Source organism: Marmota marmota, unplaced genomic scaffold (genome assembly GCF_001458135.2).
Source record: "Marmota marmota marmota unplaced genomic scaffold, marMar, whole genome shotgun sequence".
Taxonomy (NCBI): Eukaryota; Metazoa; Chordata; class Mammalia; order Rodentia; family Sciuridae; genus Marmota; species Marmota marmota.
Genome location: NW_026000052.1, coordinates 702,672 through 724,273, shown reverse-complemented (window position 1 = coordinate 724,273; position 21,602 = coordinate 702,672). Strand labels below are relative to the sequence as shown.

The 21,602-nt window shown below is 49.6% G+C and overlaps 1 protein-coding gene across 18 annotated transcripts in view; it reads right to left on the bottom strand.

Annotated features, from left to right (window-relative positions):
• Pnpla7 (patatin like phospholipase domain containing 7) overlaps window positions 1–21,602 on the bottom strand; it is a 69,765-nt gene that overhangs the window by 33,066 nt on the left and 15,097 nt on the right. For 12 of the 18 annotated variants that reach the window (XM_048813240.1, XM_048813238.1, XM_048813241.1 and 9 more), the window contains 11 exons: window positions 18,560–18,688; window positions 17,315–17,395; window positions 16,206–16,332; window positions 14,886–14,966; window positions 14,658–14,798; window positions 9,269–9,366; window positions 8,939–9,085; window positions 5,769–5,846; window positions 4,874–5,079; window positions 2,133–2,264; window positions 1,351–1,474 (listed from right to left, as the gene is read on the bottom strand). In XM_048813240.1, the coding sequence (XP_048669197.1) occupies window positions 1,351–1,474; window positions 2,133–2,264; window positions 4,874–5,079; window positions 5,769–5,846; window positions 8,939–9,085; window positions 9,269–9,366; window positions 14,658–14,798; window positions 14,886–14,966; window positions 16,206–16,332; window positions 17,315–17,395; window positions 18,560–18,688 (1,344 nt within the window). The remainder of the gene's footprint in view (window positions 1–1,350; window positions 1,475–2,132; window positions 2,265–4,873; window positions 5,080–5,768; window positions 5,847–8,938; window positions 9,086–9,268; window positions 9,367–14,657; window positions 14,799–14,885; window positions 14,967–16,205; window positions 16,333–17,314; window positions 17,396–18,559; window positions 18,689–21,602) is intronic. The other 6 variants (XM_048813244.1, XM_015505699.2, XM_048813242.1 and 3 more) reach the window with 3 other exon arrangements.

Genomic DNA, 21,602 nt, shown 5'->3' with positions numbered 1-21,602 from the left:
GAGCCAGGTACTGAAGCCACACTGCTCAGGCCTACCTGGAGCCTAGCCCAGTGTAAGTGGTGCTCATGTGGACAGCAGCCCATGAGAGAGACATGTAGCCACAGGGTGCTGGAACCAGGGAGGAGACAAAATGGCCTCACCAAGCCTCCAGTGAGCTCTCACAGGTTCTGCTGCCAGAACCACAGGCATGTGCCGGAAGCCAGCAGCCCAAGGGCACTGGAACAGGTCTCAGGCACTAGCTGGGGTCATAGTCTGGCAAAGGGTAGTCAGCACACTCCCTCAGAAATGAACAGCTGTGGCTGTAGCTTGTCTAGCATGTGTGAGGCACTGGGTTTGATCCTCAACACCACCTAAAAATAAATAAATAAAGGGCTAGGGATAAAGCTCAGTTGGTAGAGTGCTTGCCTTGCATGCACAAGGCCCTGGATTCAATCCACAGTGCTAATCAATCAATCAATAAAAGGTACTATGTCCATCTATAACCAAAAAAAGAAAGAAAGAAAGAAAAAGAAAGAAATGAACACCTTTGGAGAGGAACCATATCCCTAGGAGGAGGCCATAAGGTATGCCCCTTAGAGCGTATAGAGCCTGCTGCCAGGCATGACAGTTCCTTTGCGGCATCTTGCCAGGCACACCAACTTTCACCTGAGAAATAGCAGCTGGGCTGCATGAGGCACAGCCCCCGCAAGGCTAGTGTCAGCTGAGCAAGAGGAAGCCCTGGACTCTGATGTGGGAGATGTACTGCCCAGGCAGAGTTCAGAGAGGTGGCTAGGAGCTTCATGGGCATAGGGTTGCACAGCAGGAATCAGGCATTGGCCCACATCCTCCAAGGCACCTTTTGCCTTAAGACCCTGCAGCACATGCCTCTGGGCTTCCCTGACCACTGGTTTAAAACCTAAAAAAAAACCCAGAAGCCCCAAGCTGTAAGAAGCCTGGCCTGGTCCACTCTCCTTCTAGAGACCCAGAAGCTCACTGCTGCAGCAGCCTAGGGCTGGCCAGCAGCAGTTCAGGATGAAGAGACCGGCCTGTGCCAGGTGGCCCTGAAAGGCCTGAATGAGTTCTTAGTCACTCTTAATAGAAACCTTTGGGAGGTGACTCAGAGGTCACAACTCACCCCCCAGGGCTCCAGTACCAGCTGGGAAGCAAGTGAGAACCCCAAACCAGGGAGCAGTACTCTGAGACACCCAGAATGCAGAAGCATACCACAAATGTGATCCCAGAGAGCCAGGGCTCAGAGCCAACCAGCTATGGGGAGCATTGCCCTCCTGTAGCCGCTTCAGGGGCTCCTCCTGCACAGGGTATCAACCAGGCCAATCCAGAGTCTCAAATGCAGGGGAGCCCAGCACCTACCACACCAATGAGGTCTCCACGGCCATACTCCCCTGCCAGGCGCTTTTTCCCATCATCCTTGCAGATGACAGAGCGCAGTCGACCACTCAGGACGATGTATGTGCAGTCAGACTTATCTCCCTGCCTGCAGAGACACAGAGGCCCTGGAGGTCCGCAGCCTGCCACTCTTAGCTGCTTCCAGGCCCAGCTTCCCAAAAGCCAAATGGACCCCAGGGTTGCAAAAAAATTAAATAACACAGTCTTCTCAGGAAAGTTTTTTGTTTTGGAAAATATAGTTATTTTTTCATTAAAAAATATTTGTGTTAACACACGAATTCACTATTAGGTCTAAATATTTTTTGTTTCCTTACTTTACATTTTAAACCCCACAGAAGTTGAGAGCAATAACCCAGGTTTGTCTGAGACCAGGGCGAGTGGGAGGTTGTCTATGGTGGATTCCAGGGCAGCCTAGAGAGGCTCGCAGAGGACCCGAGAGAAGTCAGCCACAGCACCCTGAGCCACAGGCTGTGTGCAGTTTTAAAAGAACATGGGCTCATGTATAGCCTGGAAAGTCATCCAGGAGGAATATGCTGTGCCTGGGGAGCCCAGGATGCCCGCCCGTGACACACCTGTGAAAGGCACATCTGTGGGTACCTGGAGGGTGAGTACCTGCAGTGTGCAGTCTCCTCAGGAAGCAAGCTGGGGCTATTAGGCATCACTTCCAGTACAAACAAGAGGGACACCCATAGGAAAAGGAAGATGCCTAAGAACCTCCCTGTACACAGCACACCTTCAGGCCTCACCTGTATATGGCACGCCCAGCCTCTACCTCCATCCAGTCCAGCGCGAAATCAATCTGCCGCACGAAGGACGACATCCTCTTCACTACAGTGTGTGCCACGGCCAGGACAACTGACGGCTGCTTCCGCATGATCCTGCCAGGTAGCCATGGTCACTCTCTTACTCCCATTGCCCCACCTCTCTGTCCTACCCCATTCCACCAACTCCATCATTCACACAGTGCTTGAGAGAAGGCAGCCACAGCCCCATCCAACACCCAGGAGCCTGAGGCCCACTGGAGGTGGTAAGTTTCTGAGGATGGGGCAGGAGCTGGCCCTGTGCCACAACTGAGTAGGTATCTGCCAGAGCAACACACTGTGTGGGCTCAGCCACCTGCAGGGCAAGCGGCCCCTCCTACGTGGGTGCAGGGTGGAAGGAGGCGCCAATATAGGAAGCATCATCTACTGGGTGGCTGTGTTGGGCAGATTAGGGAGGTCAGGGTAGCAGTAGGGGTGTCCTGGTGGCTCCAGAGAGTGGTGTTCAGCTCATGGGCTACGGTTGCCTACACTGAGAGGGGACATGCCTGGGCAGAGCTGTCGCTTGCCAAGACTCAGAACAGGAACCTGCCTTGCACATCAGATGGCAGGAGCCCCTTCCACATCCCAGGGAGATTGCAAGACATTTGCATCTGCTCCCAGGGTTGGATGAAGCCCAGTGATGGGGCTTCCACCCTGCAGGATGGGAGCTGACTGCATCAGGGGTTCTCGTTCCATGCAGACACGCACATTCAAACACACGGGCACACACACAAAGAAATACACAAAGGGCCACAGACAGACACACAGGCACAGCAGGGTCAGGCTGGGTCTCTGCCCAGGCCCTGGATTTCCTTCCCAAGCCTCTTCCCAAGGTAGGCAGGGGACAGGGGCAGCAGGCTGGGAGTCTGCATGTCTAAGACAAACAAATATATACACTTCAGGAGGAAGCCACTGTGGGGAGTGTTCTGAATAACCCACATCTTCCAGTCCTGAAGCAGGGGTCTCTGACCAATTACTACATTTCATGATGACTTGGGCATTGTCCAGCTTGGATAGTAAAGGCGGGTCTTCAGGTGTAGGTGTCGTCCCTAGGTTTGAGTTACATTCACCTGGTCCCTTGTAACCCTGCCCCTTCTGGCCTTTTTTGGATGGAACTTTCTAAAGAACAAGAGTCCCCCCAATAAAAGCCCACTTCTGAACGTGTTCACTCTCTCTCGCCAGCCTCTCGTGACTTTCTCTTGCGCTCCATTTTGGGGAGCCTGAGGCTGAGAGCAGAGGAGTTGTCCTGAAGCTTGTGTAAAGGTAACTTGTGTCTGTGTTTTATTTGGTGTCCCTGAAAATTCACATGAGCAATCTTAAGTTCAATTGCCTGCGTGGATCGGGGGCAGCAAGCTACCCAACTGGCTGGCTAGAGGGACTTGTGCAGGTTTCTACCTCTCTGAGCCTCAATTTCCCTATCTGTAAAATGAAGACACAGCACCAGGGTCCCAGACCAGGGCGTGTAGGCCAGACCTGGGAACCAACTGCCCACCAACTGCTCAGGCAGGTGCTGTCTTGCTTGGCCAAAGCCACCACCTCCGGCACAGTGGGGACCACTGCTCTGGAAACATACTTGGCTGAGACTTGGTTTTTAAGCTGCTGGGCTTCCATTGATCTTAGGACCCCTGACATCTCCTTTTCCGCCTGATCATCTGGCCAAAGAGATCTAGGATCATAGCAGGCATCTGCAGATGGGGAGACAGAAGTCTCCCAGAAGTGTACACAAGAAGGTAGCTGCTGATGGGCTGGGGTTGTGGCTCAGAGGTACAGCACTCACCTAGCATCTTTGAGGCACTGGGTTCCATCCTCAGCACCACATATAAATAAATAAAATTAAGGTACTGTATCTATCTACAACCAAAAAATATTAAAAAAAAAAAAAAAAAAAAAAAAAGGTCACTGCTGGTTAGAGACAATGGGTGTCATGGACCCTGAGGGACCAAAACCCCAGCAAGGCAGAAATGAAAATAGTTGTTTTTTGTGTGTGTGTTTTTGGTTTATTTTTTGTTTTCAGTGCTGGGGATACAACACAGGGCCTTTAGCATGCTAGGCAAGCACCCTACCAATAAGCTCCAGCCTTTTAAAACTTTTGATCTTGAGATGGTCTCATTAAGTTGCCTAGGCTGGCCTCAAACTTGCTATATCCTCCTGCCTCAGCCTCTTGAGTAGCTGGGATTACAGTTGTGTACCACCATATCCAGCATGAAATATGGTGGGACCCCCAGAAGAAAGCGGCCTCCCTGCCAGACAGCCCTTCCGATGACTTGGCTAGTAAGGGACATGATGCAGGACTCCCAGGCAGTCTGAGGACATCACTAGGTCTGGAGCACAGAATGCTGATCAGGTGGGCAAGGTGTCCAGCCTGGTGCCTGCACAACACAACCCACTCTTTCCCTTGGCCCTCTCTCTGTAGCCAAAACTGGTCTAAGCATGAGCAGGCAAAAGCAGCAGCACAAAAGGCAGTGGGGTCAGCACCACAGGCAGAGAAGACAGCACACAGCAGTTTCCGCAGGCTGGTAAGGTGCTCTTGGCACCTACACATGCAACCACCCAGCATGGCAGCAGCTCCAAGAACTCACGAAGGACGATCAGCAAGCCTGCCCTGCACAGTCCTCAGGGGCAGAGGGCCCAGAGGCAGATGAGTGAGCAGGAGGGAGGGGGAACAGTGGGGTGCGGGGATTACTCACTCATAGAAGTGGGCCTTGGAGATGGACAAGAAGCTGCAATCCCTGTTGGCCCTGATGGTGAACATAAGGGGCTCTCCTGTGAGCACTGCCAGCTGGCCCACCATCTCCCCAGGGTGCGTGAGGAACAGGCAGGTATCCTCCTGGCTGTCAATCTTCTGCTGGTACACGTGCAGCAGCCCCGAGACCACAAACAAGATGTTGACATCCTGGTAAAACCAGAGGGGGCCGGAGCTTCAGAGAGATGCAGGGCAGGGTCTGGGAGGCCCAAGGACCCAGGGCCCAGGGCCCAGGGGAGGCTCCTCTGGGGTTGGCCAAGCCCCAGGAAGCTGCATAAGGGTGCTTCTCTGTCTGGTGTTGCCTCGCATCATCTGTGGACCAAGCTAGCCCTGGGCCCATGCCCCACGAGGAACTTCCAGCAGAGCTGATTTTATTGTTTAGATGGGTCACAGGAAACCTAGCTTTTGGGGTTGCAGATGCATGTACCTTCCCTCCTGTTGTCTTTCCACTTACTGCTCCACATGTGTCAGCCCAATTTTCCTACAGAAGTGGAGATGCAACCTCTCCCTGTAAAACCTGAGGTGGGCAAGTACAGCCCTGCCTCAGTAGCCCGTGTGGGCCAACACCTGGCCCCTCCCACCTCTGTCACAGGCACTTGTCACACCCATTTTGGTCCAACAAACCACTGAGATCTAATCCCAGCTCCTCTGCATCCAGCAAGGGGCTCTTCCCAAATCTGCTCTCCCTTCCCCCATCTGAGTAGGAGGTCGCCCCCGGGCTCTGGGCTACCCAAGGATAGCTGGTAGTGGTCCAGTGCTGGATGCCGCCCAGTCCAGCCTCTCTCCTCCATGCTCCATCTAGTGCTGGGCAATCCTCACAACAAACCCCCTGGGCTCACCTGGTCTCCCTGTCTTGACACCACGGTGCCTGCAGGGACATGGAGAAACTCTACCCGGCCATCTAATAGGGATGGGTCCTAAAAAACACAACAGGTTTCAAGGGGCATGCAGAGGCTCTCAAGTGAAGGCACTAAGGATGGGGCCATGCAGTGCAGGCCAGAGGTAGCCATCCACTCGGCTACTCCAGACAAAACGCTCCTCCAAGACTCCACTAGCACAAACTCAACGGACACATGAGCATTTTGCAGAAAGGATCAGAGGAAGACAGCAGAAAGTAAAGGAATGGAGACCAGTGTTTTTGTGGATTTCTAGAGAGAGAATTTTATCTCAGTAAGAAAGTGCAATCAATTTCATAAAGATCACTGGCATAAAAGATAATGGAGGAGTGTCCTTCCATACTTACTTCAAGCCCACCTCTGCAGTAAAAACCAGTAAACTGCCAGGTATGGTGGCATGCACTTGTAGCCCCAGCTACTCAGGAGGCTGAGATAGGAGGATCATTTGTACCCACAAATCCAGACCAGCTCCAGCAAAGTAAGACCCAAACTCAAAAACAAAATGCAAAAACAAACCAACAACTACAGAACGTAATTAACTGAGTGAGGCCACTTCCCCATACCACCTGCAGAGGCTAACTCCCACAGAGGACACGTCGATCAGTGCCTAGAATCTCTATAGCCTCCAGGTGACGGGGAAGGGTCTAGAGTGCCTAGGAGCCCACAGGACAGGCCTTCAGCAATACAGGCAGAGGCTGGGGAGGTCTGAAGACTCCATATCCACAGTCTCAGTGAACAAAAGTAAAAAGAAAGCTTATCGGTTGCCTTTAGGTAACAGGGGCTACATCACTAACCTCACCCTCCAGTGGGTGGGGGCTGCAGCTTGGCACTGGAGCATGTGCTCAGCGTAGGCAAGTCTCAGGATTTGATCCCAGTACCACAAAAACCCACAAATTTAAAAATCAAGCCTCCAAAGCCAGTGAAGCGTCCTTCCCTGTGCCTCAAAGACTGCTAACTTCCCCACAAAGAAAGATCTGACATCACAGGCCTCCTGAAGGAAAGCAGGACATCTGCTACATGATTTCCCCAAGGCCAGGAGGACAGGAGGAAAGGAACCTAAGCAGCCCAAGACCAGCCAGAAGGCCAGGCTGCGAGCCCCGGCTCAGATGCAGGCTTGGTGCCTGGAGCCTTCCCTGAACCTTGGAGTATACAGGAGGAGCAGTAGCCCTAAACTGAAGGCCAGACAGGGAGGGAGTCCACCAGGACCAAGGGACAGGTCAGCCAGCCCGGGGACTCTACTGTCCTCATAGCATATACCAGACGGCTGGAAATCTGGACTCTGCCCTAGTGACTGAAGGTGTTAAGGATCACTGCTGTGTGTACAGGAGGGATGACGACTCTGTGGTTATGTGCAAAACAGCTCGTCTTTCAGGACAATCCTTGAAGTCTTCAGAACCTGCTGGGCATATGGGAGGGGCACAGGCCAAAGCAGATGGCCACGCAGGGACAATAGGCCAGTCCCACAGCTCTATGTACCAAGTAGTCTCTAAAAGTGAGCCCAACAAGAAAGAGGGCCCCAAGCAAGGACTAGTGGGGACTGGAGAAAACAGAAGAAACTCGGAGAAAACAGAAGAGACTGACATACAGCGACATTACCCGACACAAAGCCAAATCTGAAATGCAGCGTGGGCTAGACTAAACACTATGATAGTGGAAGCAGACTTTTCTTAAATGTAGAAACTCTAGAACTACAGAAAATAATGAAATTTTAAAACTCAACGCATAGCTTTAAGATCACTTAGACACTGCAAGAAGAGACTTAGTGAACTTAAATGAATACATATTAAAAAGACTTTGTTAAAAATAGAACATATAGAAGAGAGGCCAACTCAAAGGAGATGAAAGAGAAGAGAATATCTTCTCCAGGCTCCGCCGTGAGGAGTCTCTGTGGGCAGCTTTTCTTGCTTTCTTTCTTTTTTGCAGTGCTGGAGATGGAACCCAGGGCCTCAAGAGTTCTAGGCAGGTACTCTACCATGGGCTGCCCCCCAGGCCACTGACAGCTTTTGAAAGGGACTCAGACACAGACTGAATAAACCCAATGAGGTTCACACAAGCTCCATAAAAAGAAATCAGACCAAGCTCTATCACAGTGAAACTGGGAAGACAAGGACAAAGAGATCATGGAGGGGAGAAGCAGATCATGGAATTCTTCGTCCCACTCTCTCCCCCTCTGAGCACAACCCCAGCAGGCCTTCAGGATTGATGCAAAGGGCATCTCACCACAGCCATGCCAAGCATGCTTCAGGCCTGGGTTCAATCCTTAGCACCAAAAGATGCAGGAGGCAACAGAGGAACCCTGAGCCCTCTCCCTCTGAGCAGAGCCCACCACCAGAGGATGCAGCAGCAAGCTCCAGCAGACAGGGAGAGCTCCTGTTCTCTCCTCCCTCAGCTTCCAAGGTTGGCCCAAATGCAGAGCCAGAAGGGATGCCGTGTTGAACCATGGGTGCAGAGGGCCAAACTCAAGGAAAACCCCCACTCTGAGCAGACAACCAGGAAAGAGCCCAGAGGCACAGAGGGAGGAGGCTTCCCTCCCCTTTCTCCTGATACCCGCCCTGCAGAGCAAACCATACAGTGCAGCTGACAGGCGCAGGAGGAAGCAAAAGGGCAGGCTTTCACTGGCAGGCTCTGATCCTAGCCCTTCCTTGCATTGACATGAAAATTAACTCTACCACATTAAAACCTAGGAAGGCAAAATAAGTAAGTAAACCTTTTAGGCAACAATATAGAAAAGGGTTTATGATGTCAGATGAGGAAGCGTTTCATAAAAAAGGCACAAAAAGCTAAAGCATAAAGGCCACAATGGAGGACTCCCACACTGCCCCACTGAGCAGCACACTAGAGCAGGCAGCCACTGGGGGGAACTGGAGCTGGGGAGGGGCAGGGCGGCAGCAGGGGCTGGCTCAGGCTGCTCAGAGCCAGCATGTCCATAAGGTGATTCTGTGGGTCCTTATGAAGGACACCCATAGGCATGACCCCTGCCCAGGGAGGGGAGTGCTACAGGCAAGAGGATCTGCAGCCCCCAACGCAGCCTGAGGGGCCTATATCCCCAGGAGGGAGGCAGGAAGCAGGCGCTGTGTGGGCAAGGACTGGCCACCACCCTAAGCTGCACTCACGTCCAGCTTCATCAGGGTGAGCAGGTCCTCCTTGGCTGCTCGGAAGATAGCGTCCGTCTTCCCGCTGGAGCCATGTGGGTCCCAGCGACACTCTGAGTGGTGGAGGAGAGAAGAGGGAACCTCTGCACCCATCGTGTTTTTCTTGGACTTAAGAAGAACAAAGAGATCAGCCATCAGAAGAGATGTGATGGGGAAAAGTGCATGAGGGATTAGCTTGGTGGCCCACCACAGAGTCTGGTGACACCAGAGAAAGGACACCTTGGAGAACCAGGACATGTGCCAGTGAGCAAGCCCCAGGCGAAGGGTGAGAAAGGAGAGGCAGGGACCTACCTTGCTGGCCATGGAGTTCCCAGGAAGGTCTGAGTGCAGCCAGACCCTGGCACGGTCACAAGTCATCCCCAGGTCTGAGGTCGCCCCATTGTGGCCCCCTACAAAGAGGGGAGATTCAGCTCACAGCTTACCCTTCCCCCATGTACAAACATGTTTTGGGAGGCAGAGGGCACCCTGAACATCTACAGCACACACCTGGCAGCAAGTCTCAGACCTCTCAAGGGCAGGGTCACTTTGCCCATGGTCTTCTCATGACTGCCCTGGTCCATGTTGTGTTGCTGAAATAGAGCATCTGAGGCTGGTACTTTATAAAACAAAGGAGCTCATCCAGCTCACAGTTTTGGAAGCTGGGAGTCCAAGATCAGACAGCCCCATGTGCTCAGCCTCTAGTGAGGGCTCCCTTGCTGTGTCACAGCACAGCAGAGCAGCAGACAGCACCAAAGCTGTGGGTGGAAGGGACCAAGCGTGTGGGTGATCTTGCTCTACACAATCTATATTTTTTTTATTGTAGATGGACACACACCTTTGTGTGTGTGTGTGTGTACACGTGTACCAGGGAAGAACTCAGGGACACTCAACCACCGAACCTCATCCCTGTCCCTATTTTGTTATTTAGAGACAGAGTCTCATTGAGTTGCTTAGTGAGACTCGCCATTGCTGAGGCTGGCTTTGCACTCACGCGATCTTCCTGTCTCAGCTTCCCAAGCTGCTGGGATTACAGGCGTGTGCCATTGCACATGGCAATACCTTTTTTTTTTTTTTACAGTGCTGGGGATTGAACCCAGGGCCTTGTGCATGAGAGGCAAGCACTCTACCAACTGAGCTATGTCCCAAGCCCTCTTTATTTTATTTATTAATTTTTATGTGGTGCTAAGGATCAAACCCAGGGCCTCACATGTGCCAGGCAAGCGCTCTACTACAGAGCCACAACCCCAGCCCCCCCAAGCCTGTTCCTCAAGACCCAAGCGACTCCCATCATACAGCTTTGATCTATTCATGAGCATGCAGCCCCTGCCCAAGCAGCTCCCAGCAGGCCCCATCTTCTTCTTTTCTTTTTTCAGTACTGGGGATCCATGGCCATGCAAGCACTCTACCACTAAGCTACATCCCTAGCCCTAAGGTTCTGCCTCTTAAAGTTTCTACCACTTCAACGCAGCCACACTGGAGATCAAGATTCTAGCACAAGGACCTCTGGGGGCCACACCACATTTGAAACACAGCAATGGTCCACAATCACCATTTAGACACTACTGCATACCCAGTCAGCAGACCTCTAGATCATATCTCTGGATTCTGTCAAAGCATGTGAGCTCTGGATCACACACCCTTCTAGGTTTCAATCCGCCCACACCTGTGAGCTGTGCATGTATGTGACTTATATAGGCTGCAGTGCCCTTGTCCAACAGCTAGAATTTACAATACCCACTCCTTGGGATTGTTTTAAGACTTGCACAATGCTGGGTGCAGTGGCACACGCCTATAATCCCGGCGACTTGGGAGGCTGAGGCAGGAGGATCGAAAGTTCAAAGCCAGCCTTGGCAACTTAAGGAGGCCCAAAGCAACTTAGTGAGACCTTGTCTCAAAATAAAAAACAATAAGGGCTGGGGAGGTGGCTCAGAGTTGAGTGCCCCTGGGTTCAATCCTCAGTGCCACAAACAAACAAACAAACAAGACTTGTACCTCATATGCCCAGCATCTCACGTGAGCAGGAGGATATAAACGAGGTTCAAATGCAGTGAGTCAGGGACAGGCAGCACAGGGACATCCACAACACACCTCCAGGGAAGGCACTAGGCACCTGAAGGCACCCTGCACCCCGTTCACAGGTGACTCTGGCAGCCAAACCAGAGTGTGGACTTGCACACTCCATGAGGAATGCAGGCTGTGGGAAGTGGGTGGGTAGGCCTTTCTTGGCCCCATGATGGACACCATATGTGGGGGCAAGTCAGTCAGAATCACAGAGCTGCACCCAAATTCCGTGTGCCCCGGTGCGTGCTGCTCATGCCTAGTAAAGTGCTAACCTAAAACACAACCCCAAACCCAGGTGTGCTGACAAGAGCCCAGTGTGCTGGCCAGGGGCACTGACTTTCTAGGAAGGTGAGAAGCACTTGGCTTCTTCACTGATGGCAGCCATATAAGTGCATGCCAGGCTGCAGCGACACACTTTTGTCTTTCTGTAAAGTACGTGGCTAAGAAGTGACCTCGAAGAGCCTACAGTTACAGTCACTGATCCCAGGAAGCAGGCATCCAGCCAGGTGCTGTGGCCACGTCCGGGACCTAGCACCTCAGGAGGCTGAGGCAGGTGGGTCACACGCTTGAGGCCAGCCTGGGCACCTTAGTGAGATCCTGTCTCCAAAAAAATAGGGGGTGGAAGTGTTGCTTAGTGGTTAGAGCACTTGCCTAGAGTGCATGAGGCCCTGGGTTCAATTTATAAGCACCACAAAAAGGGAAAAAGAAAGAAATAAGAAAGTCCTCAGACTATATAGAAACTGTAAATGGTGTGAATACTGAGTTTTAAAACAAAAGCTGACGAATGCCATAAATTCAGAAAAACTGAATCAGAAGTTTCCACAGCCACCCCAAGATGGCACTTCAGAGCCTGAACCCTGTGCTTTCCAGGGTGCTCCTCTGAAAGTGAGAGGTCCCTGCGCTGATGGAACCAGGGGAGATGATCCAAAGGAGAAGCCCTCCAGCTGTGCAGGCCCTCTGTGAAGGCCCAGGCCTGGCAGTGGGTCCACACTGTGGTTGAGGATGACACCCGAGAGCAGCCATGTCTTCACATAGCCCTCCCTGTGCCAAAGGAACGCAGTACAGTGGGAGTGGAAATGCACACCATCAGACTGTTAAGTCCTCAAGACGGGGGCCTGCAAGCTGTTCCTGGTACAGTCACACCTGTGCAGCCACTTCCTTATAAAAGCAATGAGGTTTTTACATGTTTAAATAGCACAGTGGTTAATCAACACTATTTTTTCCATGCTGAGATATTGTGCATTCAGAGTATTAATTTATTACACCATTCTATCACACAAAACAATATAATGTGCTACATTTTACAATCCTTTTGTTTTTATAATATTAATTATAATTAACTAGCCAAGGTATTATGATACCAATATCAATTTTAGCTGGGTGGGTGGCACACACCCGTAATCGCATTGACTTGTGAGACTGAGGCAGAAGGATCACAAGTTTCAGGCCAGCCTCAGAAACTTAGCAAGACCCTCAGTAATTTAGTAATACCCAGTCTCAAAATTAAAACTAAAAAAGGACTTGGGATGTAACTCAATGGGAAAGTGGCCCTGGGTACAAACCCCAGCACCAAAACCAAACAAATACATACACACACACACACACACACACACACACACACGTGCACACAAGCAAATGTGCATACACACAAAAATAAATAAAGTTAAACATACTCCAAGTGATAAAATATGTGAATACATTAGATTCATAAAACTAAAATACTGACTTCAACAGATATACTTATGGATTGGATAATTTGTATTCAAATTTCATTACATGGTAATTCAAATGTTTCTATCAGTCAAGCTCTTTAAAATGTGGTGGATCAACTAGAAAGCCATGCAGAAAAAGATGTACCTGCAGCTCTCCAAAGAACAAATTCAAGGTAGAAAGAGGCCCTCAGCTGACACTCTGCGAGTGCTGAAGACTAGAACACAGGGGAGGTGGGAAGAGGCCCTCAGCCCACACCCTGTTATTGCTGAATGGCAGTTTACAGTGGCTGATGTTTCTTTATCTTGCTTCACAGGAGAGTTCAATTTGTGAAATTTCATTAAATTATCCACTTAGGATATTTACATTCTGTAAGTATATTACACAACCATAACAATCAATGAGAATTAAAAAATGACTTAGTGATAAAACTCTTAAGTGTACTAATAAATAGTACATAGTAGATAAGTTAAAAATAGATCCACGCAATAACATATCCAGGTCAGGGAACTCAGAGTCAGGTCCAACAGCTGCCTGGGGCTGGGCAGTCAAAGGAAGTAGCTGCCAGGGAGGTCCTGGCTGGATGGTGGGAACGCCTGGGTAGGTAGCCAAAGGTAAGAATGGTGACCAAGGCACAGATTGTGAATATGCTGAAACCACTGGGCTGCCCACTCTTAAGGTGGGCTTTGTAGCATGTGAACTACATCTCAATAAAACTGTGACCTAAAACCATGCAGATTCTGAAACCTAACTCCTAAAGCGAGATCACCAAAACACCAGAGAGCATGAAAGATTGATTCTCTGGTGGTGTTGGGTGCATTGTGTGGGGTGAAGAAAGGAGCTTCCTCTATATACACGTGGCTCACATTCCAAGAGTGAACTACAGATGAAGAAGCACCTTGATGTGGAGCTGACAGAAGAAGAAATATATGACCAGGAAGCAGCAAGGAGTAAGACCCTAAACACAAATCGCAAGGTGTCAAATGGCTGGTTTTCAGTATAGGAGATTCCTGGTGAATAGAGGGCCCCATGGCTCAGTTTTCTGAGGGAGGGAGAGAGAAGGTCTTTGCAAACATCTAGAGTGAGGTGGGATCTGAACCACAGCACACAAAGAACCACAACATCCACACACCAGCTGCAGAAGCCAGGGGACAAAGGGCTCTGGAGCTCCAGCCATCAGCTCTTAAGAGGGAATCCTGACAGCCTTCAGATCAACCAGGAGGCCCCAAGGTTGCCAATTAACCACAAATGACCAACAGCAAACATGGAGGTGATGCAAGTGAGTCTGTGGTAGGAGTGGGAGGGGCTGCATGCTAGGTGTGGGCTAGGTGGACTTGTGGCAGCAGAATGGGAAGTTGTGCACCTCCGTGAGGGCATGTGCCAGCAGGCAGAGGCTCCAGCAAGGCTTCCATGGGGGATATGTGGCAGCAGGAGTGAAGAGTGAGAAGAGAGCACCTTGTGTCCATGCTGGCCATGGGGACAGTGAGGACTGCCCTGAGATCCAATAAGCCCAGCGAAGGAGAGACTGAGGTGGGAGGACAGGCAACAGCAAGCGCAGGAGCCTACAGGCTCTGTGCTGTAAAAAAACAAGAACCCAGGAAACACAGAGAGCATGTGGGTTTGTGGTGGGAACATCAGCAGAGCCTGCTACCAAGGAAGGGGCCAGTAGGAGTGGCAGAAGAGGGAAGCAGGCAGATGCAGGGACCCCACTGTGTAGGCACTGTGTACAGGAGCTAGATGCCTAATCCTGCAGTGACAATGCAGGCACAGGCCCCATGGGGCCATTAGGCTCTTGTCCATCTATAAACAGCACCAAGTTCAGGGTGCCCACCTCCTCAGGCTATACAGGAAAACACAAGGTGCAGGGCAGCATGGACGATCCCTCTGATACACAGAGCAATGCTGACAGCACAATGGAAGGGTCCTTTACCTGGTGGGCCTGGAAGAGCAGAATCTCTTGCCTGGGACTGCCCAAGCTTTTCTGAGACCTCCTCATGGACAGAAGGCAAAGGGACAGAGTAACTCCTCTTCAGCAAATGCCCAGAGGCTGCTGGACAGCTGCCCCCTTGATCTGCAGGGCAGATAGATATAAGCCAACTGCAGTCTCCACATGTCCTAGTGTCCAGCTCTTGAAGGGCTCAGGGTGCAGGGTCCCTACTGCAGTGCACGGCCCAGGCATGGCCCTCCTCAGCACCTGTGCACCTGCAGACAAACTTCCAGGCCACCTCACCATCTGCACCTGCCAGGGGAGTGACAAGAAAATGCTGGCCTCAGATTGGTCCTGCTGGGCTCCCCCAATCCCATGTCCTTCCTTGCCAACCACTGTTAGGGTCTCCTGAACTGACTGTCCCTACTGCTGCCTGAGTTCTAATGGAGCTGCTGCTTTCCCTTTGCTGTGGCCCCTGAGCACACCTGGGGTGAATCTTGGCTGCAGTGCTACAGCAAAGCTCCCAGCCTTGCAGTCTGCCTCAGCCTGTTTTGCAGAGGGCTATGACCCTCACCACCTTGGTCTCTGCAAAGGCCTCACTCAGGACTGCTACCCTGCACCAAGCACCTTCAGGAGGATGAGTCCCAAGGCTTTTGCTTCATAATGACCAACAGTACAGGAGAGATAAGTGCTACTCAGGAACAAAGACTTAACGAACACCTATTCCAAAACACATTTCTGGGGAAAGGTAAGTGGGCTGGAGCTAGGTCTTGGCCTTGCCCAAGGAAGATCAGCTGGTAGCAGGGCCAGGCCTTGGACTTTCAGGGTCTCTGCAGCATATGAGAGGGAGTCTTTGCATTCCAGCCCACATTCACCCCAAATATGTTTGAATTCAACAGACTTTTGTTAGCTACTGGAAACCCTTTTGAGAATATGATGATTTATAAAAATACAAAGAGCATACCCCCTCACTGTCAAGGTGGCTCTATGGTAACACCATAGCATAGGTCACCTATAGGTGTCCCACACAGTACAGGCCTCACTGGACAATTTAGTCCCCAGATTCAACCTACTCTTAAGCCAGAGCACAAGGCTGTGAACTTGCTCTGCATATAAAGCTTCCCCTGGGAAACTCTTTTACAGGGAAACCTAGAGGAACAATAAAGGAATGAGAGACAAGAGACCTGGGTGCAGGGGAAGAGACCTGGGCACAGGGCAGGAGACCTGGGAATAGGCAAGGAGACCCAGGTGTAGAGAAGGAGACCTGGGTACAGGGCAGGAGACCTGGGTGCAGGGCAGGAGACCTAGGTGCAGGGGAGGATACATGGGCACAGGGAAGGAGATCTGGGCACAGGGGAGAAGACCTGGGTGCAGAGGAAGAGACCTGGGTGCAGGGAAGGAGATCTGGGAATAGGGGAGTAGACCTGGGTGCAGAGGAGGAGGAGACCTGGGTATTCATGAGGTAACTGGGCATGTGAGAATCTAGGCAGTGGAAGAGAGAAACCCTTGGCCTTCAAGGTGAGAGCCCCTCTCCATGGATGGGGACCATACCTGAGGTGCAAGGATCTTGGGGCTGTACAGGTTTCTCAAGACGCTCCTCTGTGCCACAAAACACCTGCCTTTTGGTCCGTCCAGAAGCCACACTGGCTACAGACACAAGAGGGATGGCCTGGCTCTCCTAGGGCATGAGAAGGAATATCAGCAGTACTCAGTCCCCACAGGCATTCCACTGAAAGGACCCTGAAGGACATGTTGGCACATCCCAGTACTGGGTGGGCTGTTACTTGGAGTCTAGACACGCCCAAAGGCTGGTTCTATAAGGCAGTGGCAGTTCGGCCTGCTCTCCTTTTAGGCTCTGCCTTTGACATAAGTCAAAATCATAGCCCAGAAACTGTAATGCTCTTCACGAAGAGGAAAAATACAAAACCCAAAAGGGTATTCCCTAAAACACCAGTAACTGAAGATGACAAACCCTAAAAAATCATTGGGACTAGGGAGGACACCCAGATGACATGAGAATAGTAACAATGCACATATACTGAGCCCTTAATACCGGAAATTCTGGGGACTTCACAGTACCTTCTGAGTGTCCTTTGCCCTCTAGGTTCTGGTGTTGTTCTAACATTTGGGGAAAGAGCAAGGAATGCAGCTCACAAGAGCTCTACCAGGTGAAAACTAGTCTTGCCCCTTCTCACGGAATAAGTGTCTGACCAGGGTCATATGAGGATGTGGGCGAGCCTTGTGCTCCTAGCAATGCTTGGTTCCCTCCAAACCCATCCCAGCTAAGTATCAGTTAATGGCAGGACACAGAGCCAGGGGCTAGCAAGAGTGGCCTGAGGGACAAGTGCAGAAGGAACGACAGCTCAGCAGATAGCCTCTGTGCCCTGGGCAGGTTTGCAGTTGTAGAAAGGGAGAGAGGAAAGCCTCTACCCAGGCTCAGTGCCAGGCGAGATGAGCTCCAGATCTGAGAAGGAGCCCAGCTGCACCCCAGGTCCTAATAAATGTTCCTGACTCCCAGGAATCAACCCGGTGCATTGCTATAGGCCTGAAGCAGAAAGGCAAGCCCAACACATCATCAGTCCCAAACTCCAAAGCTGAGGACCTGAACTGGCATGGCCACGGCTGTGCTGATGTGTCTTCTGCAGGCACTGTGTACTCACGGGATTGAACAGCTCTGTGGTCAGGCCCAGGTAGTTGTGCAGAGCCAGGAATGTCACCCTCTGCAGCCGCACCATAATGATCTGCAGTGAGAGGGTGGGGGAGTGAGCAGCCACAGGCTGGAGACTGGCCCAAGCTGACACACCTGACCTCCCAGGACCCGACCCCCTCCCCCAGCCAGCCCGCTGGTCATAGGAGGCTCTTATGGGAAATGGGGTGGAGGGGCACACAGGATTTGCATTGTTTTTGTAAGTTTTCTATAAATCTAAATTTACTCTAAAATGAGGTATTTAATTTTTAATTAAAAATATCTTTTGGGAGCTGGGGTGGTGGCTCAGTAGTAGAGTGCTCGCCTATCACGTGTAGGTCACTGGGTTCGATCCTCAGCACCATATAAGAATAAATAAATAAAATAAAGGTATTGTCTCCATCTACAACTAAAAAATAAAAAATAAAAAAACTTTTGGAGGGAATAGGATATCTGGAAAATCTAAAGACCTCTTCCCCTACCCCCAGTACTGAGAATTAAACCAGGGGTACTTTACCACTGAGCCATACTCCCAGCCCTTTTTATTTTTTACTCTGAGACAGGGACTCACAGCTGAGGCTGGCCTGGAACTTGCAAACTCATGAAAATTAATTAATTTTTATTGTACAGTACACATTACTGGGGCTGGGGCTCAGTGGCAGAGCACTCATCTCACATGTGTGAGGCCCTGGGTTCAATCCTCAGCACCACTTAAATGAAAGGGTATTGTGTCCACCTACAACTGAAAGAATATTTTTTAAAATAAATAAATAAATAAATATATATACACACACACACACACACACACACACACACACACACATTACAAAAACAGCCTTAGTTATAGCTGGGCATGGTGGTGCACACTTGTAATCCTGACCACTTGGGAGCCTAAGGCAGAAGGATCACAAGTTCCAGGCCTGCCTCAGCAACTTAGCAAGGCCCTGTCTTGAAAAAAATAAAATAAAAAGGGCTGGGATTGTAGCTCAGTGGTAGAGCAGTTGCCCAGAATGTATGAGGCTCTTGGTTTGATTCCCAGTACTGCAAAAAAACAAAAAATCACTAGGTCCTATGAATCCCACCATTTTCTGGATCTACCAACAACTCAGAACTGACTCCATAAACTGGGAATAGCCCTAATCAAACCTCATGGTAGTTCCCAGGCCCCATGTCTGAGATAGCCATAGCAGCTGGGAAGTTGACCCAAAAAGTGACTCACCTGTACCACCCTCACCAGTGTTTCAGGATATTTCTCAAAAACTCCTTGAAAAGCCACAGCTGGAAGCCGAAGGATGGTGGATGGGGCCGCTGCTTGGGCAGAGACTGTTTTGTAAGGTGCAGTGTGACCCTGTAACAAAAGCTCAGTCAGTCCCACACCAGGAACACAGCACAGCTCCTGGGGAATTACCAAGACCCTTGTGGTCCTCTCTGGCTCCCTTTTGCAGAACTCCAAGCTCCTCCCAGTCTGGGCCATGGACAGTGCTATTTTGGGCACTAAACACAGACATTTCTCTGTGTGTGTTGGCAGAAGTTGGGGGAGGGGGAATACTGAGGATCAAACCCAGGGCCTCAAGCATGCTGGGCAAGTGCTCTACCACTGAGCATCATCCTCAGCCCTTTTTATTTTTATTTCAAGACAGGACCTTGCTCAGTTTCCCAGGCTGGCTTGAGCATGTGATCCTCCTGCCTCAGCCTCCCAAGTGGCTGCGATTACAGGCATGCATCACCACGCTTAGCCTTTGTCTATTTTTGTTGTTTCTTATTATTTATTTTGAGAGTTTCTTGTGTATTCTGGATACAAGTCCTTATCAAATATGTTTGCAAATATTTTCTTCCAGTCTGAGGCCTGATTTTCTATCCTCTTCACTATGACTTGTAGATGATTTTAATTTTAGTAAAGATCAATTCTGATCTTTACTAAAATTTACTAATTTTAGTAAATTTACTAATTTTAGTAAAGATCAAATCATTCTGATCACCCTATCTAGTCTAGTCACTTCTCAAAACCCACCTCTCAATACCACAGTGGGGCTATCTTCCCACCTCATAACATCACTGACGTGAGGCTTTGAGGATGAAATGCCCACATGAGCTCAGGGGGACATAGGAATTGCCTCTGAAACTGCCTCTGAGTGTCTGTCTCTACTTTGGCTGCCCATGCTACAGATCTGTGTTACATGAGCACACACCTAGTCTACTATGGTTTTATCACGGGTCTCAAAACATAAGCAGTGTGAACCTTAATTTCTGACTTCACTTTCCCTTTCTTTTTTTGCAGGGCCAGGGAGTGAACCCAGCTCATGTATGCTAGACAGATGTTTCACCAATAAGCTGTACCCCCAAACCCCTATTCTTTTAAGTTATTTTAGCTATTAGTTTCTTTGTCTTTCCATATAATTTTATAATCAGTTTTTTTTTTTCTTATTTGTGTTGGAGATGGAATCCAGGACCTCTTGTATGCTAGACAAACATTCTACCACTGAGCTAAACCCCCAGCCCTTTTATGTGTTTTTAAATTTTTTAGGTAAGGTCTCACAACGAAGTCTCACTAGGTTGTTCGGGGTGGGCTCAAACTTACGATCCTTTTGCCCCCAGCTCCTGAACAGCTGGGGTTATAGGTGTGCGCACCATGCTCAGCTTTTTCTACAAAACACGCTGCCAAAATTTGGACAGAATTATGTTGGGTAATTTGGGAAGATTTGCCTTCTCAGTAATATCAAGTTTTTCAAACCATGAAAACAGTACATTTCTCTATTTCCTTCATAAAGTCAATTTTCAGCAATATAACCCTGCACATCTTTTAAGTATTTCATATTTTTTAGTACTACCTATCACAAATGCTGTTTACAAAATTTAGACTGACAACTGCTCACTGCTGAGACACAGGCTGTAGCTGCTCTTGTGTGCTGAGGATATCACAGAACTCTTCATCAAGATGGTCTCCTTGCCTGTAAGGCAGTGGCTTGGCCTCCGCTCCAGCCCTTCTGCTTTTCCTTTTCCTCCTTGCCACCCTGGGGAGCCCTCCACCAGGATGCTCAGAGCAGTGAAGAGGACAGCTGCCTGGCCAGTCCCTGGCCTCCCACTGAGGCTGGCCTCAAGGTCAGGATGCTCCCTCCTCCCTGAGATGTTTCCACATCTCACATCATGAAGGGATTCTGGCTTCTGTCAAAGGCTTCTTTTGCATTTCCTAAGATGATTATGTTTTTTTTCCTTGAGTCTGTTGCTAGGGTATTCCAAAATCTTGGCATTGGTAACACCCACTCCATTATGATGCAGCCCCCTTCCCCAGGTGCTGCTGGACTCAAGTTTCCAATTTTTAGTTGAGGATATTTGTGTCTCAGTTCAGGAGATACTGGTCTGCAATTTTCTTTTCTCGTAATGTCTGTCTGTTTTTGTATCAAGGCAATTCTGGCCTTAAAAGGTGAGTTTGGAACCAGTCCCACCTCCTTACTTTTCTGTGAGTCTGTGTGAAATCAGCATTATTTCCGTAAATGTTATGTCAGTGGAACTCTCCAGTGAAGCCATTCAGGTCTGGAATGTTCCTGATGAGAAAGAATTTAGCAAAAAAATCTGACTTTTTTCATATACATGATATTCAGATATTCTCTGCTAGAGAGAGTTTGTCATTCAAGGAATTTGATTTCATTTAGTTGTTGACTTTGTGGGCATGAGATTCACATTTTCCCTTCCTTCAACCTATAGAGCTGTCTCCTCTTCCATTTCGGACGTCCCAGCTTCGGTCTTCTCTTTCTTCATTGATATGTGCATTTTAGAGCTGTTTTCCAGGAACCAATGCTGTTGACTATATTGTTTTCCATTTTTAATCTCATTGAGTTCTGCTCTTCATTATTTCCTTTCTGTTTGATTTCAGTTTCATTTTCTCTTCTTTCCTAAATTCTTTTTCCTTTTTGGGGGGTTGGAGGGCAGGGGTTTACTGGGGATTGAACTCAAGGGCACTCTACCACTGAGTCACATCCCCAGTCCTTTTTACTTTTTGAGACAGGGTCTTGAGATCCTCCTGCCTCAGCTTCCCAAGTTGCTGGGATTACAGGTGTGTGCCACTGCATTGGGTTCTTACCTAGATTCTCTAGAGAGAAGCTCATATAATTAATCTGAGGGGTCTATTTTATTTTCTAATACAAGAACTTGCAGTTATAAACTTTGATATGTTGTATTTTCATTTTCATTCAGTTAAAATATTTTCTGGTTTTCCCGATTTCTCTCCTTTTTTCTCTCTTTTTTTTTTTTTTTTTTTTTTTTTT